The 22,852-nt window shown below is 41.7% G+C and overlaps 1 protein-coding gene across 2 annotated transcripts in view; it reads left to right on the forward strand.

Moving 5' to 3' along the window:
- Positions 1-5,604, forward strand: part of SLC41A2 (solute carrier family 41 member 2) — a 124,429-nt gene extending 118,825 nt beyond the window's left edge. For both annotated transcript variants that reach the window (XM_046646010.1, XM_046646011.1), the window contains one exon: positions 2,308-5,604. In XM_046646010.1, coding sequence (XP_046501966.1) covers positions 2,308-2,493 — 186 coding nt within the window. In that variant the 3' untranslated portion in view covers positions 2,494-5,604. The remainder of the gene's footprint in view (positions 1-2,307) is intronic.
- Positions 5,605-22,852: the final 17,248 nt, after the last annotated feature.

The following is a 22,852-nucleotide window of genomic DNA, read 5'->3' on the forward strand; positions in this document are numbered from 1 at the left end:
TATATGAAATGCAGAGATTTTTCTTCCAACCCTGGGGCATGATTTTAAGTTTATGGTGTTTATTGAATCACAGGAATCTTTAATTTAATGTAGGTTATAAACTGTTCCTTTAAAATATTATGCACTTTATTTATGAAATCATTCCCTACATCAAGGTCATAAAGACATTTTCTTACATTTTCTTATAAAACTTTTCGAGGGGCCAGCCTGGTGGCATGGTAGTTAAGTTTGATGCGCTCTGCTTCGGTGGCCTAGGTTCACTGGTTTGGATCCTGGGAGCAGACCTACACCACTCATAAAACCATGCTGTGGCAGTGTCCCACATACAAAATGGAGGAAGATTGGCACAGATGTTAGCTCAGGGCCAATCTTCCTCAAGCAAAAAGAGGAGGATTGGCAATGGATGTTAGCTCAGGGCCAATCGTTATCACCAAAAAAAAGTTTTAAGTATTGTTTTTTATACTTGACTCTTTACCTGGAATTTGTTTTGGGGTATGAGGTAAGGATGCCATTTTCTTTCTTTCTATATGAGTAAGCATTTGTCTCCTGAGTAGGGGTTGGCACACGTTTTTCTATAAAAGGCCAGATAGTAAATAGCTAAGGTTTTGTGGACTATATGGTCTCTGTCACAACTACATAGTCCTGTCATCAAAGCACCAAAACAGGTTCCTTAACCTCTCTGACTCCATTTCTCCATATGAACATCAGGGATAATAATGGTACCTCCTCCATGAGAAGGTTGTGAGGAGTAAATAATAGATAAATAGACAGTAAGTCAACAAGTGGGTAGAGTTGTGTCCAAGAAAATATGTACAAAAAACAGGCAGCAGGTTGAATCTGACCCACGGGCTGTAGTTTGCCAACCCTTGTTCCAGACGAATCTCCCAGTGAGCGCAGATGCTGTCCAGGGAATTAGTAGTTTATATATATCACATATGTAAGAAATGTATTATATAAATGTATTTATATAAATGTATTGTTAATATATAAATATATATTATAATACATATATAATAGAGATTTATTTATTTACATTTCCTGCCAATCCCAGAGAAATTGCCTATCCTTATTCTCTTGCTTCTCCTGCACACATTACTCACTCACTTGGCAAATTTCTTCATTGAACCGCCATATACTCTGGTAATACAGAGTTTACTACATAACTTGTCCCATTTATAGACCCCCCAAATTGTTTTTTAAAAAGCTCTTTGGGGAACTTTGATCCTTTAGCCTAAAACTCTCCCTCTGAAGTTGTGATAAACTAGCGTCTCCTGACGCAGTAGCCTTCGTCAGTTTACATCCCCCATCCGTGCCCAGGACGAACGGTTCTTGTTCTTAAGGAGTCTCTTGGGTGACGTTGTCTCCAGCTGATTCGCGTGCATCTAGTCAGATATCCATCAAGTGTCTGCTTTGTAAGCCCGTCCCTTGGCTAGCACTGAGGACGCAGGGTGAACAAGTTCCTAACACACTGCATAGATGTGGCCTGACCCCTTCATGTCCAGCGGGCTGACTCTCTCTATCGGTCTGCACATTATGCTTTTATTAATATATCCTGAGATCGTGCTGCCCTCTTACCTGTCTCTCCATCCCCCTAAACCAAGGCTCTTATTAACTGCCTCAAAGTAAGTATAGCAGACGTGAGGCCTTTGTGGGTTTGTTTTCTTCAAATAAGGAAATTGAGGCTCAGAATAGTAAGAAGCTTGCCATTTTAAAAGGCTCTTTAAAATATTTTAACTCTCTGTCTATGTCTACAGCTATACCGACAAGTCATTCTTCAATACACTTACCTTCTGGTTATTGTTCTCACCATTGCACTGAAGTTTTCCTTGACGAGCCACCAATGGCCTCATAATTAGTAAATAAATGGTCAGTTCTCCATCTTTATTTCACTCAATATACCTGCGGTAGAAGAATGTTAAATAATTCCTTATTTTACTTTTTATTGCCTTCAGATATCTTCTTCCTCCTTCACAGGTTTATCATACAGAAAGAAGGTGAAACATAACAGTGGTTTGGCAACTGTACAATACTATTAAGTATAAGGATTATTGTGGTTATTGGGAGGCTAGAAGAAAATGAGAAGATATGCGTGAAAAGTTGAAGAAAAGTTTTATTGCAGAGATACATGCAATTTTTTCTTGTGGGAAGAAAATGTTTCTATCAGTTAAATATTTCTTCTTTTCGAGCGTGGTTCTTGACTTAGATGCATGCTGCTCCTTTCAGAAAGCAATGGTTTAGGCTCATGGCCGTGTTTACCAGACCGGGAGTGTCCCGGCGACAGGAGTAAGCCCTGGTGTTCTCTCCTAGGTGTTCACCTTGCTGTGGATTGCTGACTGGATGGTCCATCACTTCTGGAGGAGAGGGAAGGACCCGGATAGCTTCTCCATCCCCTATCTGACAGCTCTGGGCGATCTGCTGGGGACAGCTCTGCTGGCCTTAAGTTTTCATTTTCTTTGGCTTATTGGAGATCGAGATGGAGATGTTGGAGACTAATCAATCCTACAAACTTCTCTCAAGTTGCCCAGGAGGAAAACACAAGACAACCACTTCCGGCTCTTTTTCAAAAATCTTAATCAATAGTGTGACTTCTGCCAGGGTAATCTTCAGTTGGCCCTGATTCAATTAAATGGCCTTAACATTTTTTTAAGGAATTTGTGTTGAAACCAGAATGAACAGTATTTGTGCTGCTTTTCATAGAATAAATAATAATTTGACATAGATATAGATATAAGCTCAAGCTCTGAAATTAACTACATAGGAAAGAATATAGGATGTTTACAATGAATAATTTTAAAACCACAGGTGTAGCATAAATGTACTTTACTATTGTTTAACTTATAATGCTAGGTTTAGAGGAAACAGTGTTGTAGTTTAGCCTTTCTTGTCTCACAGATGTGTTGTACTGCAAAGCATACTACAAAATGAAAGGGGCCCAACCAAGCTTTTAATAGCTTTGACTATGCCCACCTCTCTGCTAGCTGAGGATAAATTTACCAATTACTTCCTCCTAACCTGACCTAAATACATTCTGCTGAGCATAAGATAAACTCACTTTTACCTGCTTTTCCCACATGCCCATGCTAATTTAATTTCAACTCTGCAAGTTCTTGGCAGGCTACCCTTTAAACGCAGAATGACTTTGAAAGATCTTTAATGGAACCAGTGGGCCATTTTTGATCATTGATTTGTTGAAAGAATGCTGATCTTTCTCAGAGGACCTAACAGTCAAAAACAGAAGAAATCTGAGCTGCATTTGCAGAGATAAGATAGTGTGAGAAATTGTGTGTGTGTGTGTGTGTGTGTTTGAGAGACAGAGACAGAGAGAGAAGCTTTTGAGAACTTAATCTTGGATTGTTGATAGCAAAGCTCATAGTACTATTGGAATATTAGCATTATATAGTTATTCTTAAACACATTTTATTGATATGATTTTGTCATTTGGTCTAAAAATTTTACTACTTACCCGAATTTGGTATTTGTTACCTACATTATAGTTAATAGTTTCTCCTTATTAAAAAATATATACCATTTAATATAACCAAGATATTATAGGATTTAGAATGAGTGAGTGACTCATTTGCTCTTCTGAAGAAGTCTGTTGAAACTTTTAGGCTCACCATTTTAAAAGAGAAGCTGGTGGATTCAATTATTGTTCATGCCTGTACTTATCATCTGTTTGCACAGGCTTATTTCTACATGGGACTCTGTCATATACACTACTGTGTTTCTCAAATATTTTTCTAAAACTCTGATCTATATTCCAAACACTTGACCAACACCTTAATTATTCAATAGGTAAGCATTTTTATATCACATGTAGTTCATTTTTAAAATGCAGTGGAATCTCTCAAGACTGTCAGATATTTAATAATTTAACTGATAAGGGAAGAAAAATCCACATCAACTTTGATCATCATGGTTAAAGTTGTGAGTTAGTGTTAACCTTATATAAATAGAAGATTGTTTATAAATATATTGGGGAGGTGTTCCTAGTAAGCTCTTTAAAATAAAGAGACTGGTTTAGAGTTATATATTTTTGCTTATTTTAAAACTTTAATTATTCCATTCTCCTGCCTTATAATGAAGTTTCTAAGGCAGAGAACTGAACTAATTATAGAATTTCTCCTTTGGAGAGTTATAGTGTCACATAGTGAACATTCTTATAAAAGAAAGAATGATTAAGTTGATGAATATTTAGCTGCAAAGATTTTTTATTTAAAAAAATTCATAAATAACTTCTTTGATTTTACTGTAAAGTGTTTGTAAATTACTTGTTTACGTTTGGGCTGTATGATTCATTTATATTTTTCAGTGATTTCTATTTTGATTTTTTTAACATAAAAAAGCGCACAGCAAATCACATTTTTTAAGGCATTTACCAACAAGTTTAGTCTAGTGCATTACATGTTCTAAAGCACATTCAAACACACACTATTATTTAGCAGTCATAGCAGTACCTGTGAAGAGTCAGGTAGATATGCCCATCTCTCTGTTACAGCAGAAGAAACTGAAACTCAGAGAAGTTGCATTTTTAAAGTTGCACAGCTGCAAAGTGACCAAATTGTGACTAAAGTCCAGGTCCCCGAACATTTAAGGCAGTACTCTTTCTATGACCCTCCAAATGTACCGAGAGTACCTGACTAATTGAGAGGAAATCAACCAGAGAAACAGGATTCCCTAAGTCCAATAGCGTATTGCTATGTCTTTTAGATTTCAGACAGGGAAAGCTCCATCTAATGCATCTTGATGATAAGTATAGCCAACTCTCAATTATTAGTGTTCCTAACACTGAGGACAACACAGATAAATGAAAACTTTAGAATAAATAACAGCAATGCCTTATTTCATAGAACATTTAATTGCCACCGCCTTTCCCAGATCTAGCCATTTCCACAGATGCTGATAAATAACCCGGATGGCTGACGAGTTCTGTCTCCTTTCTCTTTTGCTACCCAATCTTGGTTACAGCAACAAAAAGTCTAAAAGGCATGTAATAGGAAAAAAAATAAAGACATGGAAAAGTCAGTTACTGATTAGCTGAATTAATTTATAAAAGGGATTTAGATTCCTTTAAAAAAATGTTTGCTCGTTTTTTGAAAGCCTTTCATACGTATGCAATCGATAAGACGACTTCTCTTATTTAGCCACAAAAATCATTTATTATCAGTCTTATATAATGTAAATTCAAAGTATTTATTTTTTTACAACATAAACCCCTGCTCTCCAAACTGCTTCCTTTCATTAATTTATCAGATACTTTGTTTATACACAGATAATCTTTTTAAAAACATATTTTTCATTCTTGCCTACCAACCATTTTTTTCTTTAAAAAATAAAGTTTCTTCGAACTTGATAAAATGGAACCTTATGGTAATGTATCTTCTGGGAGACATCAGAAATTCCACACTATAGACTATCAATGATGTAGCCAAATGAAGTACATTTTAAAAAGTCTTTCAGTCATTGGGCTTCCTTGCCTTATAATGTATGTATGGCCTGGTATACCCATTTATAATGGGCATCTGCCATCTTTGAATTGTTGTAAACTCAAGAATAAAATTTAAGAAATATCTACCCAGTTTTGTTGTACTTCTTGATAAACTAGATGAACATGGAGGCAGTGTGGAACTCACCCAAAGGAGACTGGGGTGATCTGTGTATATATGTTGTGTTTATGAGAATAATAAACTGGGCTTTGACCTACCTAGACCTCCAATCCATTGCTGTGCCACTCTTTCACTGTTGAGGACTCTCCTCGTTTTTCAGCTTACATTCCTGGCCCCATCAGTCCATGCTTTGACCTACCTAGACCTCCAATCCATTGCTGTGCCACTCTTTCACTGTTGAGGACTCTCCTCGTTTTTCAGCTTACATTCCTGGCCCCATCAGTCCATACATCCTCAACTGCCTCCTTCCTGCTTACTGGACAGCTCTGGTTAAACGCAGCTCTCACTATGCTTTGCCTGCACTTGAGCAGCTAAACACGGCTCGTGAAAAACACATGACTGCTCAGACAGATCTTTAAACTTCTGATCTCAGACATCGAGTTAACCCTTCACTGGCCAGCAGCCTACTGTACTTCTTGAATCACTTCACCCTCTGGGAGACCAGGCTTTTGTCCCACCACTCCACTGAAGTACACTTGTCAAGGTCACCAGCAGCCTCCATGTTACCAAATCGAGTGATGAGTCCTCAGTAAGATTTCTCATCTCTTTCAGTCTTTAAAAGTATGTGACAGGGAATATGTGCAAATCCTATATCTGATAAGGGGTTAATCTCCATAATATATAAAGAGCTCACACAAATGACCTAGAAAAAAACAAATAACTCAATCAAAAAGTGGGCAGAAGATATGAACAGACATTTTTCCAAAGAAGATATACAGATGGCCAATGGGCACATGAAAAGATGCTCAACATCACTAATCATCAGGGAAATGCAAATCAAAACTACACTTAGATACCACCTTACACCCATTAGAATGGCTATAATCACCAAGACAAAAAACAACAAATGTTGGAGAGGTTGTGGAGAAAAGGAAACCTTCATACACTGCTGGTGGGAATACACACTGGTGTAGCCACTATGGAAAACAGTATGGAGATTTCTCAAAAAATTAAAAATAGAAATATCATATGACTCAGCTATCTCACTACTGGGTATTTACCCAAAGAACTGGAAATCAACAATTCAAAGAGGCTTAGGCACCCCTATGTTCATTGCAGCATTATTCACGATAGCCAAGACGTGGAAGCAACCCAAGTGCCCATTGACAGATGACTGGATAAAGAAGATGTGGTATATATATATACAATGGAATACTACTCAGCCGTAAAAAAGACAAAATCGTCCCATTTGCAACAACATGGATGAACCTTGAGGGCATCATGTTAAGCAAAATAAGCCAGACAGCAAGGAAAACACCATATGATTTCACTCATATATGGGATATAAACTTACAGACAAAGAGAATAAATTAGTGGTTACCGGGGAAGGGGGTGAAGGGTGGGCACAGGGGGTGAAGGGGCATACTTACATGGTGTATGACAAACAATGATGTACAACTGAAATCTCCCTATGTTATAAGCTATTATGACCACAATAAAAACAAAAGGACAAAAAGGGAGAAAGTAAAGGGCGTACAGGGAGAGAAGGTTAAAACATCCATGCAATTAGAGCATGAAGGAACTGGAGAGTTCTACAAGTTTGATGATGTTAGGAAACAGGAAACAAAATTTTGAGTGAGCGTGATGTAGAACTCAACCTTACTCACTATAAAATGAAAATATGAGGTATTTTCAAGTAAATTAAAACTAACATCCTTTCCAGGTCTAAGTTCCAAATGATAGAGTTCATATAGACAACTAGTTTTAAAGTAGAAGGTGCTCATTAAAAACATGTTTCATCAAAAAAAAAAAGTCTGTGACAGGGGCTGCCCAGGGGCACAGCAGTTAAGTTTGCACGCTCAGCTTTGGCAGCCCAGGGTTCACCGGTTCGGATGCTGGGCATGGACCTACGCACTGCTCATCAAGCCATGCTGTGGCAGGTGTCCCACATATAAAGTAGAGGAAGATGGGCACAGATGTTAGCTCAGGGCCAATCTTCCTCAAAAAAAAAATTATTTGAAATGCTTTCTTCACTTGGCTTCTCAAAAAGTCTGGCTTTTTTTTAAAGATTTTATTTTTTTCCTTTTTCTCCCAAAAGCCCCCTGGTGCATAGTTGTATATTCTTAGTTGTGAGTCTTTCTAGTTGTGGTATGTGGCATGCCGCCTCAGCGTGGTTCCATGAGCGGTGCCATGTCTGTACCCAGGATTCGAACCGACGAAACACTGGGCCGCCTGCAGCGGAGCATGTGAACTCGGCCACAGGGCCGGCCCCCCAAAAAGTCTGCCTTTTGCTTCCTTTTCTACATCACTGGAAGCCCCTTCTCTGTCTTGCTGGTTGCTCGTCCTCAATCTCTAAATTTTAGAATGCCTGACAGCTTAGTTTTTATTACGCCTTCTCTATCTACTTTTCCTCCCTAGGTGACCTCACCCATCTCATTATTTTAAATGCCATCTATACTGATTATTTCCAAATTTATTTCTCCAGTCCAGGCCTCTCACCCACCTGCTGGGAAATGCCTGCTGGGAAACTCCATTTGAATGATTACGACGTATCTCAAGCATTTGAACAACACTATCAACCACTTCGACCTCATTGACACATATAGACCACTATACTATCCAACAACTACAGAATATATATTAAGGGCTAATCTCCTTAATATATAAAGAAGTTCTATAAATCAGGAAGAAAAAGACCAACAACCCGATAGTAAAATAGCCAAAGACAGATGGTTCATAAAAAATTCAAATAGGTGCCCAATATCACTCAAACTAAAAGAAATGCTAATTAAAATCACACTGAGATACCATTTTTCACCTATTCAATTGGCAAAAATTCAAAATCAGATAAAGCATTCTCTTGGCAAGGCTGTAGGAAAACAGACAAAATTGCTGGTTGTCAGTGATAAATTTGCCACAATGAAAGCTCTGTAGAGGGGAGTCTGACCGTATCTACCAGAATCACAGACGCACCTATCGTTTGATCCTGTAGTCCCGTTAGCACCATTAGACCCAGGCAAGGGAAGCCTCTGCCCTGGGCCCTGGGCCACGTGCAGTGGTTGGGAAACTGTGGCCAGCAGGCCAAGTCCAGCTCAGTGCTTGTTTTTGTAAATAAAGTTTTATTAGAACGCAACCATGCCCATTTGTTTACATATTGTCGGTCCTCTTTTCCTCCACAACAGCGGAAGTGCATAGCTCTGGAAGAGACTATAGAGCCGGCAAAGCTTAAAGAAATTGCTATCTGACCCATTACACACACAAAAGTTCACCCACCCCTGCTTTAGAGTGGATTCCTCAAATTTCATTTCTAAGTGTCCCTCAGGTACCCGGGACTAGCCAGGACCAGCAGTGCCACCTGGGCAGCGGCCTCAACCTGAAACTGGTCCTGTATGGGCTCCATTTGCAAGAAGCAACCACCTCACAGTTTTGTAAGTTACCATCCAATGCCTGGGACTAGCCACACTGACAGGGGGCCCCAGTTCCTATTTCTCCCCTTCAGGGAGCACTCCTCATGTGGGATCAACCAGATGTCCCCAGGAAGTCAGACTCATCTACGGAGTAGTCCCCGGATTCTGCAGCCAGCCTCAATTCCAGGAAGGCAACGTGATCTGATCATCCTCACCGGCCAGAATGATAATGGGTTGCCAGAATTGTACTGACGTGTTGATTTGGGGTGACTCACATCAGACACAGGACAAATTCAGACCTCTGAGCACTGACAGTCCATCCACGCCTAACCCTTGGACTTGAGCCTCACATCTCTTTTGTCAGCATTCTAACTGTGGCATTGATTCTGGTCTAGAGCATCTGAGTGTGGCAGGGTGGTGACAGGCATCCATTACCCTGTGCGCCCCTTGCCACTTGCACCCAGCAAGGTCTCCACACCCTCCTGCAGGCTCTGTGCCACATGTCAGGCAGCCCTCTGGCTGTGGCCACTCCTTTCTACTCTGAAGGTCTTCAAGACCGCTGCTCCACAACTGACCCTTCCAATTGATGTCCTCTTCTGCCTTCAGTTGATGGGGTGATGGCATGCTCTCCCAGGTCAGTCTTAAGTTGCACTGGACAAGGAACAGCCATTCATCATGTGGATGGGACCATTCTTCTCACTCTGCTCCTGGGACCTGGCCTAGCCTCCCCACTGGTGACAGTATGCGGTAGGCAGGGGTTGTTGAAAAAAAATATTCAATGACACTTGTTAAAGGTGGTAAGGTGGACTTTACTCAGGACCATGATGATAGGTATAGGGACCACTGCAATGGAATTTTGCTGTGGCAGAGAGACACGGGGCTCAACTCCGAATCCATCTTGGGCAAGTGGGAATTTATAGCCAAGCAGCAGGGTGGGCATCGGTGGATGGAAAATTACCATGAGGAGACGTCAGAGGTAAGGATGATTCTGGCTAAACTGACTTAGAATTTCTTACTAAAGACAGACCAGGGTGGTCAGTCATGGCCTGGGAGATGGTGAAGGATGAGGAACCTAACCAGATATTGAGGGTGATTAGATATCGAGGGTGGGAGATTCTGGTTAAACTGATTTAGCAAGGTTCTTGCTAAAATAAGATTTTACAAGGAAGTACACGCATGGGCCTAGAAGAAGGTTCTGGAGCCTGACTAAAGCTTGAATCTTTGTCAGGGTGCAGTCAACACTGAAAGAAATCACGTCTAGAGATGCAGTAACCGCAGCCTAAAAGTTCAAGAGAAGACATGGTTGGAAAATGTGGTGTTCTACATTGACGCTATAAAATTCCAAATGGTGAATTTAACACGGTCAGAAAACAAACAATCGTTCGCATGTTCCTGCCTACTTCTGAGTAAGACTAGCATGGGTGGCTACCATCAACACAGCACAGTGATGACCTTTGAGAAAGCCACTGGAAGCCAACGGTCACTGGGGGCAAGATGGGTGGTGTAGCAACATGAGTAATGTTGTAAACAGCATGAAATAAATGGTATTAGGGAACTGCAGAGGCCAGAAAATCTATACTGTTTCAATACAAATAGGTTCCAAAGAGCCAGAGCATTGCAAGTAATAACAGTTTTGCTCCTTCTATCTTAACAGTGGGAGAAGTCAGCCAGGGATGGCACATTTGACAATAAAGAACACAACAAGATGGCGCATGGACACTGTGAAGAATCTTTGTTTGCGTTTATTGGACAATCCACAAATGCTAAGTACCTCTTTTCTACTCATTACACTAAATCTTCATCGATAAATTCCTATACCTCACATGGGCCCAAGGATTTTGTAAACACTTTAAAATCAAATCACTTATGAGGACAAGGGTCCTGCAAAGGATATTAACTTGGAGCCCTACACACCCTAGGGGCCGCCCTACATCCAACTTTTTGGAATCTATACTACAGATATTCCCGAACATAAATGTACTGACATTCTTCACGGTTATTCCTTACGGCTTTGTTTGTAAGAGCAGAAGATAAGAAAACAACACTGGGGTCCTAGTGGAATAAACTGTGGTACATCTGCAAGGTGGAACATAATGCAATGAGAGACAAAAGCAACAAGAACTATCTCTACAAACTGATACAGGGAGATCCACAATGAGGTGACAAAAGCAAGGCATGGAACAACATGTAAATATTCTCTTTTGTGAGAATGAGGGAAATAAGGATACACAATTGAGAAAGAAAGACTGGAAGGAAAAATAATAGGATTAAAAGAAAAGCTTACCGGGGCCAGCCCGGTGGCGCAGTGGTTAAGTTCGCACATTCCGCTTCTTGGCGTCCCGGGGTTCGCCGGTTCGGATTCCGGGTACAGACATGGCACCGCTTGGCAAAAGCCATGCTGTGGTAGGCATCCCACATAGAAAGTAGAGGAAGATGGGCACGATCTTAGCTCAGGGCCAGTCTTCCTCAGCAAAAAGAGGAGGACTGGCAGTAGTTAGCTCAGGGCTAACCTTCCTCAAAAAAAGAAAGAAAGAAAAGCTTACTATAGGGAACAAGGAGCAATAAGGCGCACAGGAGCAACAATGGGAATGAGACTTGTCAGTGTGGACTTTTCAGGTCATTTTGCTTTTTGAACCGTGTGTATGTATTACTTATTCAAAAAACAATTTAGAATTTTTACTTGAAAAATATATTCTTTGACCTACTGACCCCACTTCTTGAAATCTGTTCTAATAATCAGAATATACATTGCAGCAATTTTCAGCTTGAAATTTTTCACTTGAAAACAGGCTGAAAGTTCAAAAAAAGTTAAATATAGTACATATATAATCTTATACAGCCAGTGAATTCATATTTTAAAATTCTTTGATGATGTAGAAAAACATTCATGACAATGTATGAAAAGCACTGTGTACTAACAGTATACGGAACAAGTGTAATTTTTAAAATCATCAACATATTTAAATTTTTTTCCCTCTGGATGATGTCATGACAGACTTTTTCTTTGTTGAACTCTTCTGTATTGTCCACATTTCCAACAATGAACACGTTACTTTTAGGTTTACTTTTTGAATTACTTTATTACTTTTCCAGACAATAGATCCCCAGCTCTAATTGGCGTGTAACCATTGCACAGCCTCTTTAAATAGAAGATTGCTTTTGTTCTGTTTAGTCACGATCACCTAATGTTTTTTAAAAATGTGGCCTTCCTTGTTATTCTTGCAGGTGAGGAAAGATATTCTGTGGAAATGGAACATGTCGGTACTTAATGACACTGGGGTATCAGTAAGAAGACATAGTGAATAAATGCGAGCCTCGGAGAGGGGGCCGTTTCCCTCCCTCTCGTCCGCCCTTTGGCTGCTTATGACGTCCTACGGACACAGGCTTTCACGTTTGGGTGACGCCCACAGACTGCCCTTCTGGTCCCTCTTCCAGGCGACCCTGAGCTCCAGGGGGCTGGCACAGAACTCTTCACACCGGGGTTATTACAAATCTGCCCTGTCCCACTGCACAAACTTGCCCTGAGGCAGTTTCGGACCCCCTCTCTGTCCCTGTCCCTTCTCTCCTCCCTGCTCCTCAGCGGGTGGGCTGTGCTCAGCAGTGAGAAGGCCGAGGCTTCTGGAACAGGCTACCCGTTAATTCTTGTTCTGCCGTGACATCCCCATCTTGTTTAAGCTCACCATTGTACCCATCCCTTTTCTACCATATTTCCCCGTACTTTTTCTTCAGCAGCAAGATCTCACTCTCTGTTCCATGATGTGCATAAGCACCCCCTCCCTCCCCCGGAAGGAAGAGCCTGCACGTGACCTTCCTAACACCCTTCCACTCTCCTCTCTGATGGCCGACTCTCCGTCCAGGAGGCTGTTCCTGCCTCCTCTTCCTCACCGTTCCCTCTCTGCTTAGCACCCGATAGCCCATGCCCTTGTCTCTTTCCTCATCTTCTTTGACCTCTGGGCTACGTCTCACATGTAACCAGACCTTCCTCCTGATGACTTCTCCTCCCTTGGTTTCATGCCGGAATTAGCGCGGCTCCCATTCTGGCTTGCCCCATCCTAGCTGTGTGTCAGTTGGACACGTTACCAATCCTAGCCTTTTAATTCAATTTAATTCAACAAATATTTGAGTCTACCTAGCCTATTGATTCAGTTTCATTCCACAAATGTTTATTGGGCACCTGATTTATGCTAGGCATTATCCTAGGAGCTGGGGGTACGTGAGCAAACAATTCAGATAAAGTGTTTGTGGAAGTTTATATTCTAGAGTAGAGATTGAAAATAAATAATATCGGAGGATGATGCTATCGACAGAGTAGAAGGAAGCAGGGCACGCCACACGATGTTCAGGTGTGCAGGGAAGAAGCCCTCTGTAGGGCTTTGGGCTATGATCTGTGTTCCTAGAAAGAGCCAAACACGAAAACCTACAGAGGCTTCGAAATTCAAGCAGAGGAAATGCAAATGCCTCTGGTGTCTGTCTAGATGACATGCTTCTTAAGAAAAGGAACCATGACACACTTTTCCTTTGTTCTCCAAAGCACCTAACAGTGTGTGAATGCATCCACATTCACATATCGTTTGGCACTGGTGAACATTTTTCCAGGATGTTCAGAGCATATTTGATTGTGATTCAAGAGATCTTTTTTTAACAGTGGTGGATTACATTTAATTCAAATTCAAAGACTGACACTAAAGCAAAGTCTTCCATCACTTAGCGAACCCCAACTGAAGGACGGAGCGCTGCATCTCAGCCGCGGTAGTTGACAGGAAGCACAGAAACTCTCTCCGGCCTGGGCTGGGTGTTGTCATGTTTCTCTCTTCAGTATAAATTTGAAATCAGAATCTCTATATTAATAATAAATATGCTAATGTTGGAACCAGATTGAGCTAATTTGGTAGTTTATCCTTCAATAAACCTATTTTCAATTATTCAAATAGTTACAAGCCAAATACACATTTTTCAACAGAGAGGTTCTAGCTGCGCCTTATGACTGATTGGCCTCCTCCTCGTTGCATGGGAGAATCATTACTCATCATTAAATTTATTTTTTTTAATTTTTATAATTTATGCACTCTTTTAATTGTGGCAAAATATACATAACATAAAATTTCCCATTTTAACTATTTTTAAGTATCCAGTCCAGTGGCATTAAGTACATTCACATTGTTGTGCAATCATCACCACTATCCCTCTTCAGAACTTTTCTGTCATTCCCCATCATTAAATTAAAAAAAAAAATTAAATCCTGCTGTTACTGTCCATAGAACATTCTACCTAAAGATGCCCATGTAGGGGAGGGTGAAAGGGGTAAAGGGGCACATATGTATGCTGACAGATAAAAACTCGACTGTTGGTGGTGAACACAATGCAGTCTATACAGAAACTGATCCATAATAATGTACACCTGAAATTTACGTAACGTTATAAGCCAATATGACCTCAATAAAATAGTTTTTTTAAAAGGTGCCTATGTAGAGAAAGCAGTTGGACTGCAACTTGCCTTTATGACTTTTCACTTGGAATGCATATTTAGAGCCATCATACATTTTATCCCCAGATGTTAATATGGATGGCTTCTCCATCTGCACTTACCCAGAGCCTCTATTTCTCTCCAGTTTCAGCTGCTCTGGATGAAGATATCCTGTCTCCTTGAAGTGTGTTTTCTGGCATTTCCAAAAGGACTTTTGTGAATGCCACATTTTAAGCCAGACTCTACACACTTGCAAAACTCTTCCCGCCATTTTCCTGGGGTGCAGTGGCAACAAACCAGGAACGTAGTTGTATTCAGATGGAGGATACAGGTCCTGTGCCTGGCATGTAATTAGACCTCAGTAAACAGTTGCTACCAGCGACTTCACCAGAGAGCTAGCTTACTCATGAAAAAAATGCACAGCTTGCAACAACACCAACTGGGTTCTAATCTCAGTTCCACTCGTGTCCAACCGTGAGACTGACTTTGGGCAAATCAACCTCTTTGAGGGTCCATTTCCTTCTCTATGAAACAGTGATGATACCTACCTTACAGAGTTCATGAAGATTACGGATAAGATGTGTACATTACAAGGGCTAAGTGAATAGTAATTCTTGCAAGAACATGTTTTCCACGATGTTTCCAGTTGCTTCTCAGTTTGGTGTGTTCTAAAGACATGGATGTTGTCTTTGGGTCTGAATCTTGCTCCTGCCCCTAATGACCAGCCCAACCTTAATCCCCAAGACTCAGGTTTCTCCTTTATAAGGAGAGGGTAGTAATTGCTACTTCACGAGGTGGTTGGGAAAATTAAGTGAGATGAAGTACATGGAATGAAATAGCAGGCGATAGGATGTGCTTGAAAAATATTTTCCTGCCTTCTCCTAGATTATTTCTACAAAATTAAAATAACAACTGTAGAGTCAAGAATTACACAGTTTCAAATGTCTGTGAGAAAAACAATCAGAAGTTTCTTTCCTGCGGGGCTCAGAGAATAAGTTGGGCAACCCGAATGCCCACTCAAGCGCAGGGGAGCCCTCTTTTCGAGGGGTGCAGGCATTAACTCCAGGGGTTATGCACATACGTGACGGAAATTATATAGCCAGTTATATAGGCATGGTCTTCAGTGGAGTCACTTGGTAATTGGGTTTTTTTAATTGTAAAGTCAAAGAATCTTTGAGAAAACAGAGGCAGAAAAAAATTACTTTTAAATTTGAAAAACTTGCATGACTACAACTGGACTCTGGGAAGCTGAATTGCTAATCCACACACGCTATTCTTGCATGGGGCATTTGGCCGATTATAGGAAGGAAAAATTGCTATTAAGGAGAAAAGAAAATAGAAAAAGGACGCTATTGCTTCCACATTTTAGAGGGCAGAGTAGCTTTAAGGTGGCAGAATGGCAAACACTGAAATCTCATCTCCTCTCACCAAGTCCAGAAAAAGGTAAAAATAGAAAAATAGGGGGCTGGTCCAGGGGCACAGCAGTTAAGTTCACACTTTCCATTTCAGGAGCCCGGGGTTCACCAGTTCGGATCCCGAGTGCGGACACGGCACCACCTGGCAAGCCATGCTGTGGTAGGCGTCCCACATATAAAGTAGAGGAAGATGGGCACAGATGTTAGCTCAGGGCCAGTCTTCCTCAGCAAAAAGAGAGAGATTGGCAGCAGATCTTAGCTCAGGGCTAATCTTTCTCAACAAAAGAAGAAAAGAAAAGAAAAAATGGGGCCAGCCTGGTGCCGTAGTGGTTAAGTTTGTGTGCTCAACTTCAGGAGCCCAAGGTTTGTGGGTTAAGATCCTGGGTGTGGACCTAGCACAGCTCATCAAGCCATGCTGTGGCAGTGTCCCACATACAAAATAGAGGAAGATTAGCACAGATGTTAGTTCAGGGCCAATCTTCCTCACACACAAAAAAAAGAAAAAAAATTTAAAGCCCCTACCAAGAGCTGTCCCCCTGCACATCCACGACTCCGTCTAAGGTCTTCAAAAGTTCCACACCCTGGTGCACGTTGCCTCTGAGAGCTGTGAAGGGAGAGCCACAATGGCTCAGGAAACAGTTGGGAGAACTCTGAGCTCATAACAGGAATGAAAGAGCACGTGAAGAAAGTCAACCTGACAAAGAGATTCATTAGATGTATTCTGGGGAGGGGCTGGAGATAGGGGGGTGGTGCGGAGGAAAGAGGCTGTCTGAGAGAGTCCCTAAGGGCATTTCTGGGAGCTCCAGGCAAGGTTGCTGGGCATAGCCGGAGGAGGAGAATTTTTCTGCAGGAGAGATTTGCCTATTCCCCCATTTATTTATTCAATTATTTATTTATGTCAGTAAGGATTCATGAATATTTATTTGACACTTGGTGTTATAATCCAATACTACTTTATTTATTTTGTTGCTCAAATGTGGCCAGCTTTGGCCATTAGGAGCTCTTTTCTTTTCATTGGTTGCTGGATCCCTCTGACTTCCTCCATTACTGTGGGCGTTGTTTTTAGTTTTGACACTTTCTTACTGTCTGACACTACAAGATGCTCCAGGCTCATCTTGTTTTTTTCTCTATAATGCTTTGAATTAATAAAGTTAGATACATATTTTTAATGTATATAGCCTCAACATTTGTAGTGTGTTATCTCAGGACTCAGGAAAATAGAAAAAGCCCTATTTTACTGCAGTTAGATTTTTCCAGGACTAACTCCTGTATAGTATGCATACATGGAGTCTGGAAAGGAGAACATCTCCCATCTTATCCTCATATCATTTCATCTTGGTCTCAGAGAAGAAGCCGTTTGCTTTGATAGAATAAACATTTATTATTCTCTTTGTGTATCATAAGAGATGTTAGAACGTCTTTCTATTCCAGAGGCCATATCACGCTTCCAGAACATCCTGTAGCACAAACATCTTCAATCTGCTGGGCCATTTGCCTTTTGAGTAGTTAAGAGTTCTTCATATACAAATTCTCTATGAGATATGTGCGAATATTTTTACCTATGGAGAATTTACCTATTCCTTTGCTTTTTTTCTAATTTTAATATTTTTTATTGAGATATAATTGACATATAACATTATTATTAGTTTCAGGTGTACAATGTAACAATTCGATGTATGTGTATATTGTGAATTGATCACCACAATAAGTCTAGTTAACATCCATCATCACACAGTTACGATTTTTTTTTCCCTTGTGATGAGAACTTTTAAGGCTCATTTTATGCATTTCCCACCCAGTGCTAGAATCCAAGGAACTCTGGTTTCTTTTACTGGAGAATGGTATTAGAAACCAAGATCTGGGCGCTAAGTGTATTCATTGCTACTGGGGAGTCGTTGCTTCTAGGCCCTCTCAGCTAAGAGAACAAGGAAATATGTGTGTATACCAACCCATGCATACACACACATCTGTAAAGATTTCTATGTGTAACCATCTACATCCATATTAAGATAACCATGAGTTCATACTGATGTCTCCGACTTTAATCCATTACTAGCAGGATCATTCTAGATTCTTCCCCTTGCTTATCTATAAATTCCCACTTCAGCAGCGAGAAACGAAACCTGGCTCCCACCATCTGCCATCCGTTTACTTAATGGTTCAATTTCACTGTACATGGATTGAAGTATCAGAATTGTTAGCCTGTACCCCCATGGGATGGTCATGGATTTTTATTAAGTCTAACGGCCAATTTGAAATAGTCTCCTCTCTGTACCGTGGTGTTGTCTTGCTCCATTGTCTCAAAGTTTTCATTAAAGAGACTGTAACACACAACAGCTTCATAGTAGAGGGAGAAAACTATTTCCAGCGCAGGAGGGAAGGGACAAGAGCCCAACAGGTGTCAAGAATTCAGCAGGTTCAGAACTAACTCAGAATTAAGAAAAAGAAGGACCAGGAGAATTGAAGCCCTCACTCCTGTCCTTGGAAATTTTCAGAAATGCTTCTAAAGGTTTGGGAATTGTCACAGTACGTGGGATGAGGCTCATGCTCTCCAAGATAGGATAGGCGGTGACGGGATAACAAGGAAACCAGGAGATCCCAGTGGGTATGCACAGTAAACCTTTCAGCCCGACGTGAGTCACGTGGATCCGTCCCATTTTACAGCTACACCACCTTGAACACGCAGCCTCTAACATCACTGCAGAAGAGAAAGAGAAGACTGGGGAATTGTGTGTTTTTAAGGACCAGACGTGGAAGGGGCTTACATCACTTCTACCCATGGGCCCAACTTAACTGCCAGGGAGGCGGGGAAATGTGGTCTTCCTGTGTGCCCAAGAAGGGGAAAAGGAAATGAAATTTGGTTGAACCCCTGGCCTTTGTCTCCACCACAGCACTCACAACATTTTATTTGGAGATTAAAGGAAGACATGACCCAGAAGGCTGACCTGCTTGAAGCCATGTGGGGAACACAAGAAAGAGAGACCCATACAGCCAACCAACTCAGTCACACAGCCACCAGTTCCAGCTCTTCTGGGCAGAAAATCTAACTGCCTCATCTCAGGTCTGGCGTCCAACCAGCTGAGGCCAAGAAAGGGCAGGGATCACATGGTGATTGGGTTGCCTCTTCCAGCGCACTGTGCCCTCTAACAAAGAGAAGCAGGCAGAGGGAATGACTGGCATCTCCGGGGCGTGTACCAAGCCAATCTGCACATCAGAGGGAAGGTGACCTGAAAGGTCATTTTATCAACGGCTAAGAACAGGCCAGGAAACAACCTTTGCCTTGTACTTTAGGCGTTACTGTAACCAGGCACTTTCAGGAGAAGCGAAAGTTGCAAAGTAAAGTTATATAACATAAAGAGATATAAGAGCCAGAATGCAGCCTACTGGCGCGCGCACACACATACACACAGAATATGCATAGAAAACACTTGGATGATTTTTCAGAAGGTAACTCTCCAGCTGCCTCTAGATTGCTTAGGAAGCAGGACACCCTTACGTTGAATATGGCTGAGTCTCTTTTCCCCTCCTATCAAACTGATAGTTTCTATCGGCTAAAACCACAGAGACTGGGAACAGCTCCAGAACTCCTCGTGGGAGTGAGAAGTAGATGAGTTCAATCTAAATCTTGGTTAAGTTAACACACATTCCACGAGCAGCTCTGGCCCTGGTCCCACGTGGGTTGAGCCTGCTTCGTGGCGATGTTAAAACTAAAGGGTTTAAATGTGATTTCCAGAGGATTTTTTTTCCCCAAAGGCTGAAGTCAGGCAGCTGTGGGAGGCAGGTCCCCTCTGTCTGGGCGTTCTGCTTCTCTTGGTGAATCAATAATTGATTCTCCTACAGTTATTGGGATTACCATCAGACACAGCGTGAGTGCGTGTGCGTACGTGTGTGTGCGCCCGCCTGCGCGTGCATGCGTGTGCTGTTTGTACCCGATCATCAAATCTGGACTTGATGCTTTGACTTGCATACGATGGTATACATCTTAAAGCTAGTACTGCCTAGGGTTTGTTAAGTAGTTCCTTCTGAAGGACATCATTTGAACAGGGGACTTCGTTGCTGTCGCTGTGAATAACACGCATGATACATTCATTGTAAAGTGTTGTAAAAAAATTTTTACTTGTTTTGATTCTCTGGTACCTTAATGGTTTCTGCTGATAGCATTTCAGAAATTGAATACAACAAAACACAAGATGCCTGTTTATAGAGTGAATAGCTCATGATAGATGCTAATTGGATTTGGCATAATCTGGTGATTTCATACACCTGAATGTTAAAGAGAAACGTTTCAGGGGCCGGCCCAGTGGCGCAGCGGTTGAGTTCACGCGCGGTGCTTCACAGCTCCGGTTTCACCGGTTCGGATCCCTACGCAGACCTACCCATTGTTTATCAAGCCATGCTGCGGCAGGCATCCCACATATAAAGCAGAGGAAGACGGGCACGGATGTTAGCTCAGGGCCAGTCTTCCTCAGCAAAAAGAGGAAGATTGGTGGCAGATGTTAGCACAGGGCTGATCTTCCTCAAATAAATAAATAAAGAGAAAGGTTTTATAGGCCCCCATGCAAGCCCATATAGACCACGAGTGGAGTTAATGAGTTTTTATTAAGAGCCATATATGAAACCAGTCCTATTCTTAGCACTGAGGAGAATTCAAAGGATGAAAGAGGTACGTGCGGTTCAGAGTAAATAATCTGTGAGATGGTCCAAGATTTACATATGCAAAAATTCATAGCACTTATAAATAAGGGTAAAAATTATAAACCAACTAAATGTCAACAATAGAGGAATGGTTAAAAAAATTATGGTACATAATTTGCAAAATGTATGTAAAATACCTATCATCATGTACTATCATATTTTCCAAAAAGATTTAATGACATGGGAAAATTCTAACAATATAATATAAGTGGAAAAAATCAGGATCTATGCAGTTTGATGTTACTGCGGATTGTCTTCCACCCCCACCCCCCCCACCCGGAGATTAGGGAGAAACGAAGAAGCCTCCTGGGTTACCAGTTTTCCTGGTAAATGAATGAAGGAAACTGTAATACAGCCCAGGCAGGGAGCAGTAAATACCTCAGGAAGGAAATGAATCCTCGCAAAGGTCAGGTCTATAATTTCAGATCTTTTAGGAAAACAGCGTCAGAACTCACCTTTACCCATACCCCCCAGGGACTCCATCTCAACCCCCACAAGCCAGAGTCGTCCGCGGTCTCCGAGGCCGGCGCTCGCTGCTGCCCCTGGTGGAGCCAACAGAAACTGCACGGAGCGCAGCCTCTGGTTGTCCACAGGCTGCGGAATTCACAAGACAGGAGCGGGTCTTACTGAGCGTGTTGTTCTCACGGGGATGAGTGGCAGTGTGCTCCAGGGAGAAGGAGCGGGTCAGGGAGACCACGGGGAGAAGGGGGAAGTGGGAAGAATTGCGATATAAATGAGGTCCACATGGCACAGCCATGAAAGCCTGGCCAATGTTCCTGAGGGCCCGCACTGAGTCACCTGAGCGCCTCAAAGAACACTGACACCTCCACCCTACTAATTGAGTCAGCTGCGGGGCCTGGGCACCTCCCGGGCCTAGTAGAGAAGGTGAGGGTAGTGCAGTAGGAGTACAGTCAGCCAGGGATGCAGCTAAGGAGCTCCTCCTTCTCTCCCTCGTTGAGGATGACTTTGTAGCAACCGGCGAATCGTTGGTTAAAGGACTTCCGATCTTCTTAGGGAGCAGTGTGTATTTGCTTCAGGGGAAGCGTCATTGGAGAGGCGAGGCCCTTGTCCTAGCTTGAGTGAACCACAGCATCCCCCTCACTGTGGACTGCTGAACATCGGGGGCATCAAGTGGAGGCCCCAACTTTCCCCTTGCCTAAGGACAGAAATGAGAAGGGTCTACCGCAGGAGGTAGGGGGTGGGCGTGGGAGGAAAGACAAGAAATATACGTGTGATGTGTAACTGTGCATTTTGAAGAGCTTGGAAAGAAACACACCAAAATAATAACATTGGGTATCTTATGATGAGATTTTAGATGATTTTCTTTTCTATTTGTGCTTTTCTATATTTCTCAAGTTTTCTGCAGTAAACATGTATTACTATTGTATTTTTTTAAAGTTGTATGTCCTATGAAAAAAAAAACAATCCTGGCCTTCCAAAACTATGTGTCCTAAATGGGGTTTTCATGTGACATTTGCTGGTGGAGTGGTAACTTGGCTCTAGTGGTTATGACAGAGGGTGTCTCGTGTGCTCATGTTGTCCTCATCACCCAGGCTGCTGTCTGTCATCATCATTAGTGCTAACGTAGGTTGATTGACGTCATCACAGGAGGGTGATTTAAGGATTTCCTGCATCCTTTTAAAGTTAACAAGTGATACCTTCTGTATGAAATGGCCAGGAGCACAAGGACAAGCGTTCTTCGATGCATTTCCCACACTTCCAAAACCTCTGTCAGCCATAGATTGGGCAAAACGTATTCTAACATGTTCCATGGAGTATTACACACCATCGTATGTCCTTAAGCCCTGGTGCGCAACAAAATATAGCAAATACAACTTCAGTTGCTATGTTACATCCTGCTCCTGATCAGATGATTGGAATAGCTGTCCTTCGGATCCAACCATATCAACCGTATCCATTGAAATGCACTATCAGAGGTAAGATGGTGCCCTCAAGTCTATTAACAACAGACGCCCACAAAAGTAGAGGGTTAAATATAAAGATATTTTGGGCTCATTTAGTCTGGTAAACAGAGATGACTTGATTAGCTGGAGAAGATCCTGGATCCTCAAACTACTAGCCCAAATGACAAATGTCCTTCTTCATGAGGATCTGAAGGATGGAAACCTATTCATTTGTCACCTTTGTGATGGGGAAATACCGATAGGGTTGATTTTGAGTTTTAATTCAAAGATATTATGAAGCATTTCACACGAGGAAGAATTTTAGACTCCTTGGTTATTTATTCCAAAGACTGGACAAGTT

This window comes from Equus quagga, chromosome 19 (assembly GCF_021613505.1).
Source record: "Equus quagga isolate Etosha38 chromosome 19, UCLA_HA_Equagga_1.0, whole genome shotgun sequence".
NCBI classification, from domain to species: domain Eukaryota; kingdom Metazoa; phylum Chordata; class Mammalia; order Perissodactyla; family Equidae; genus Equus; species Equus quagga.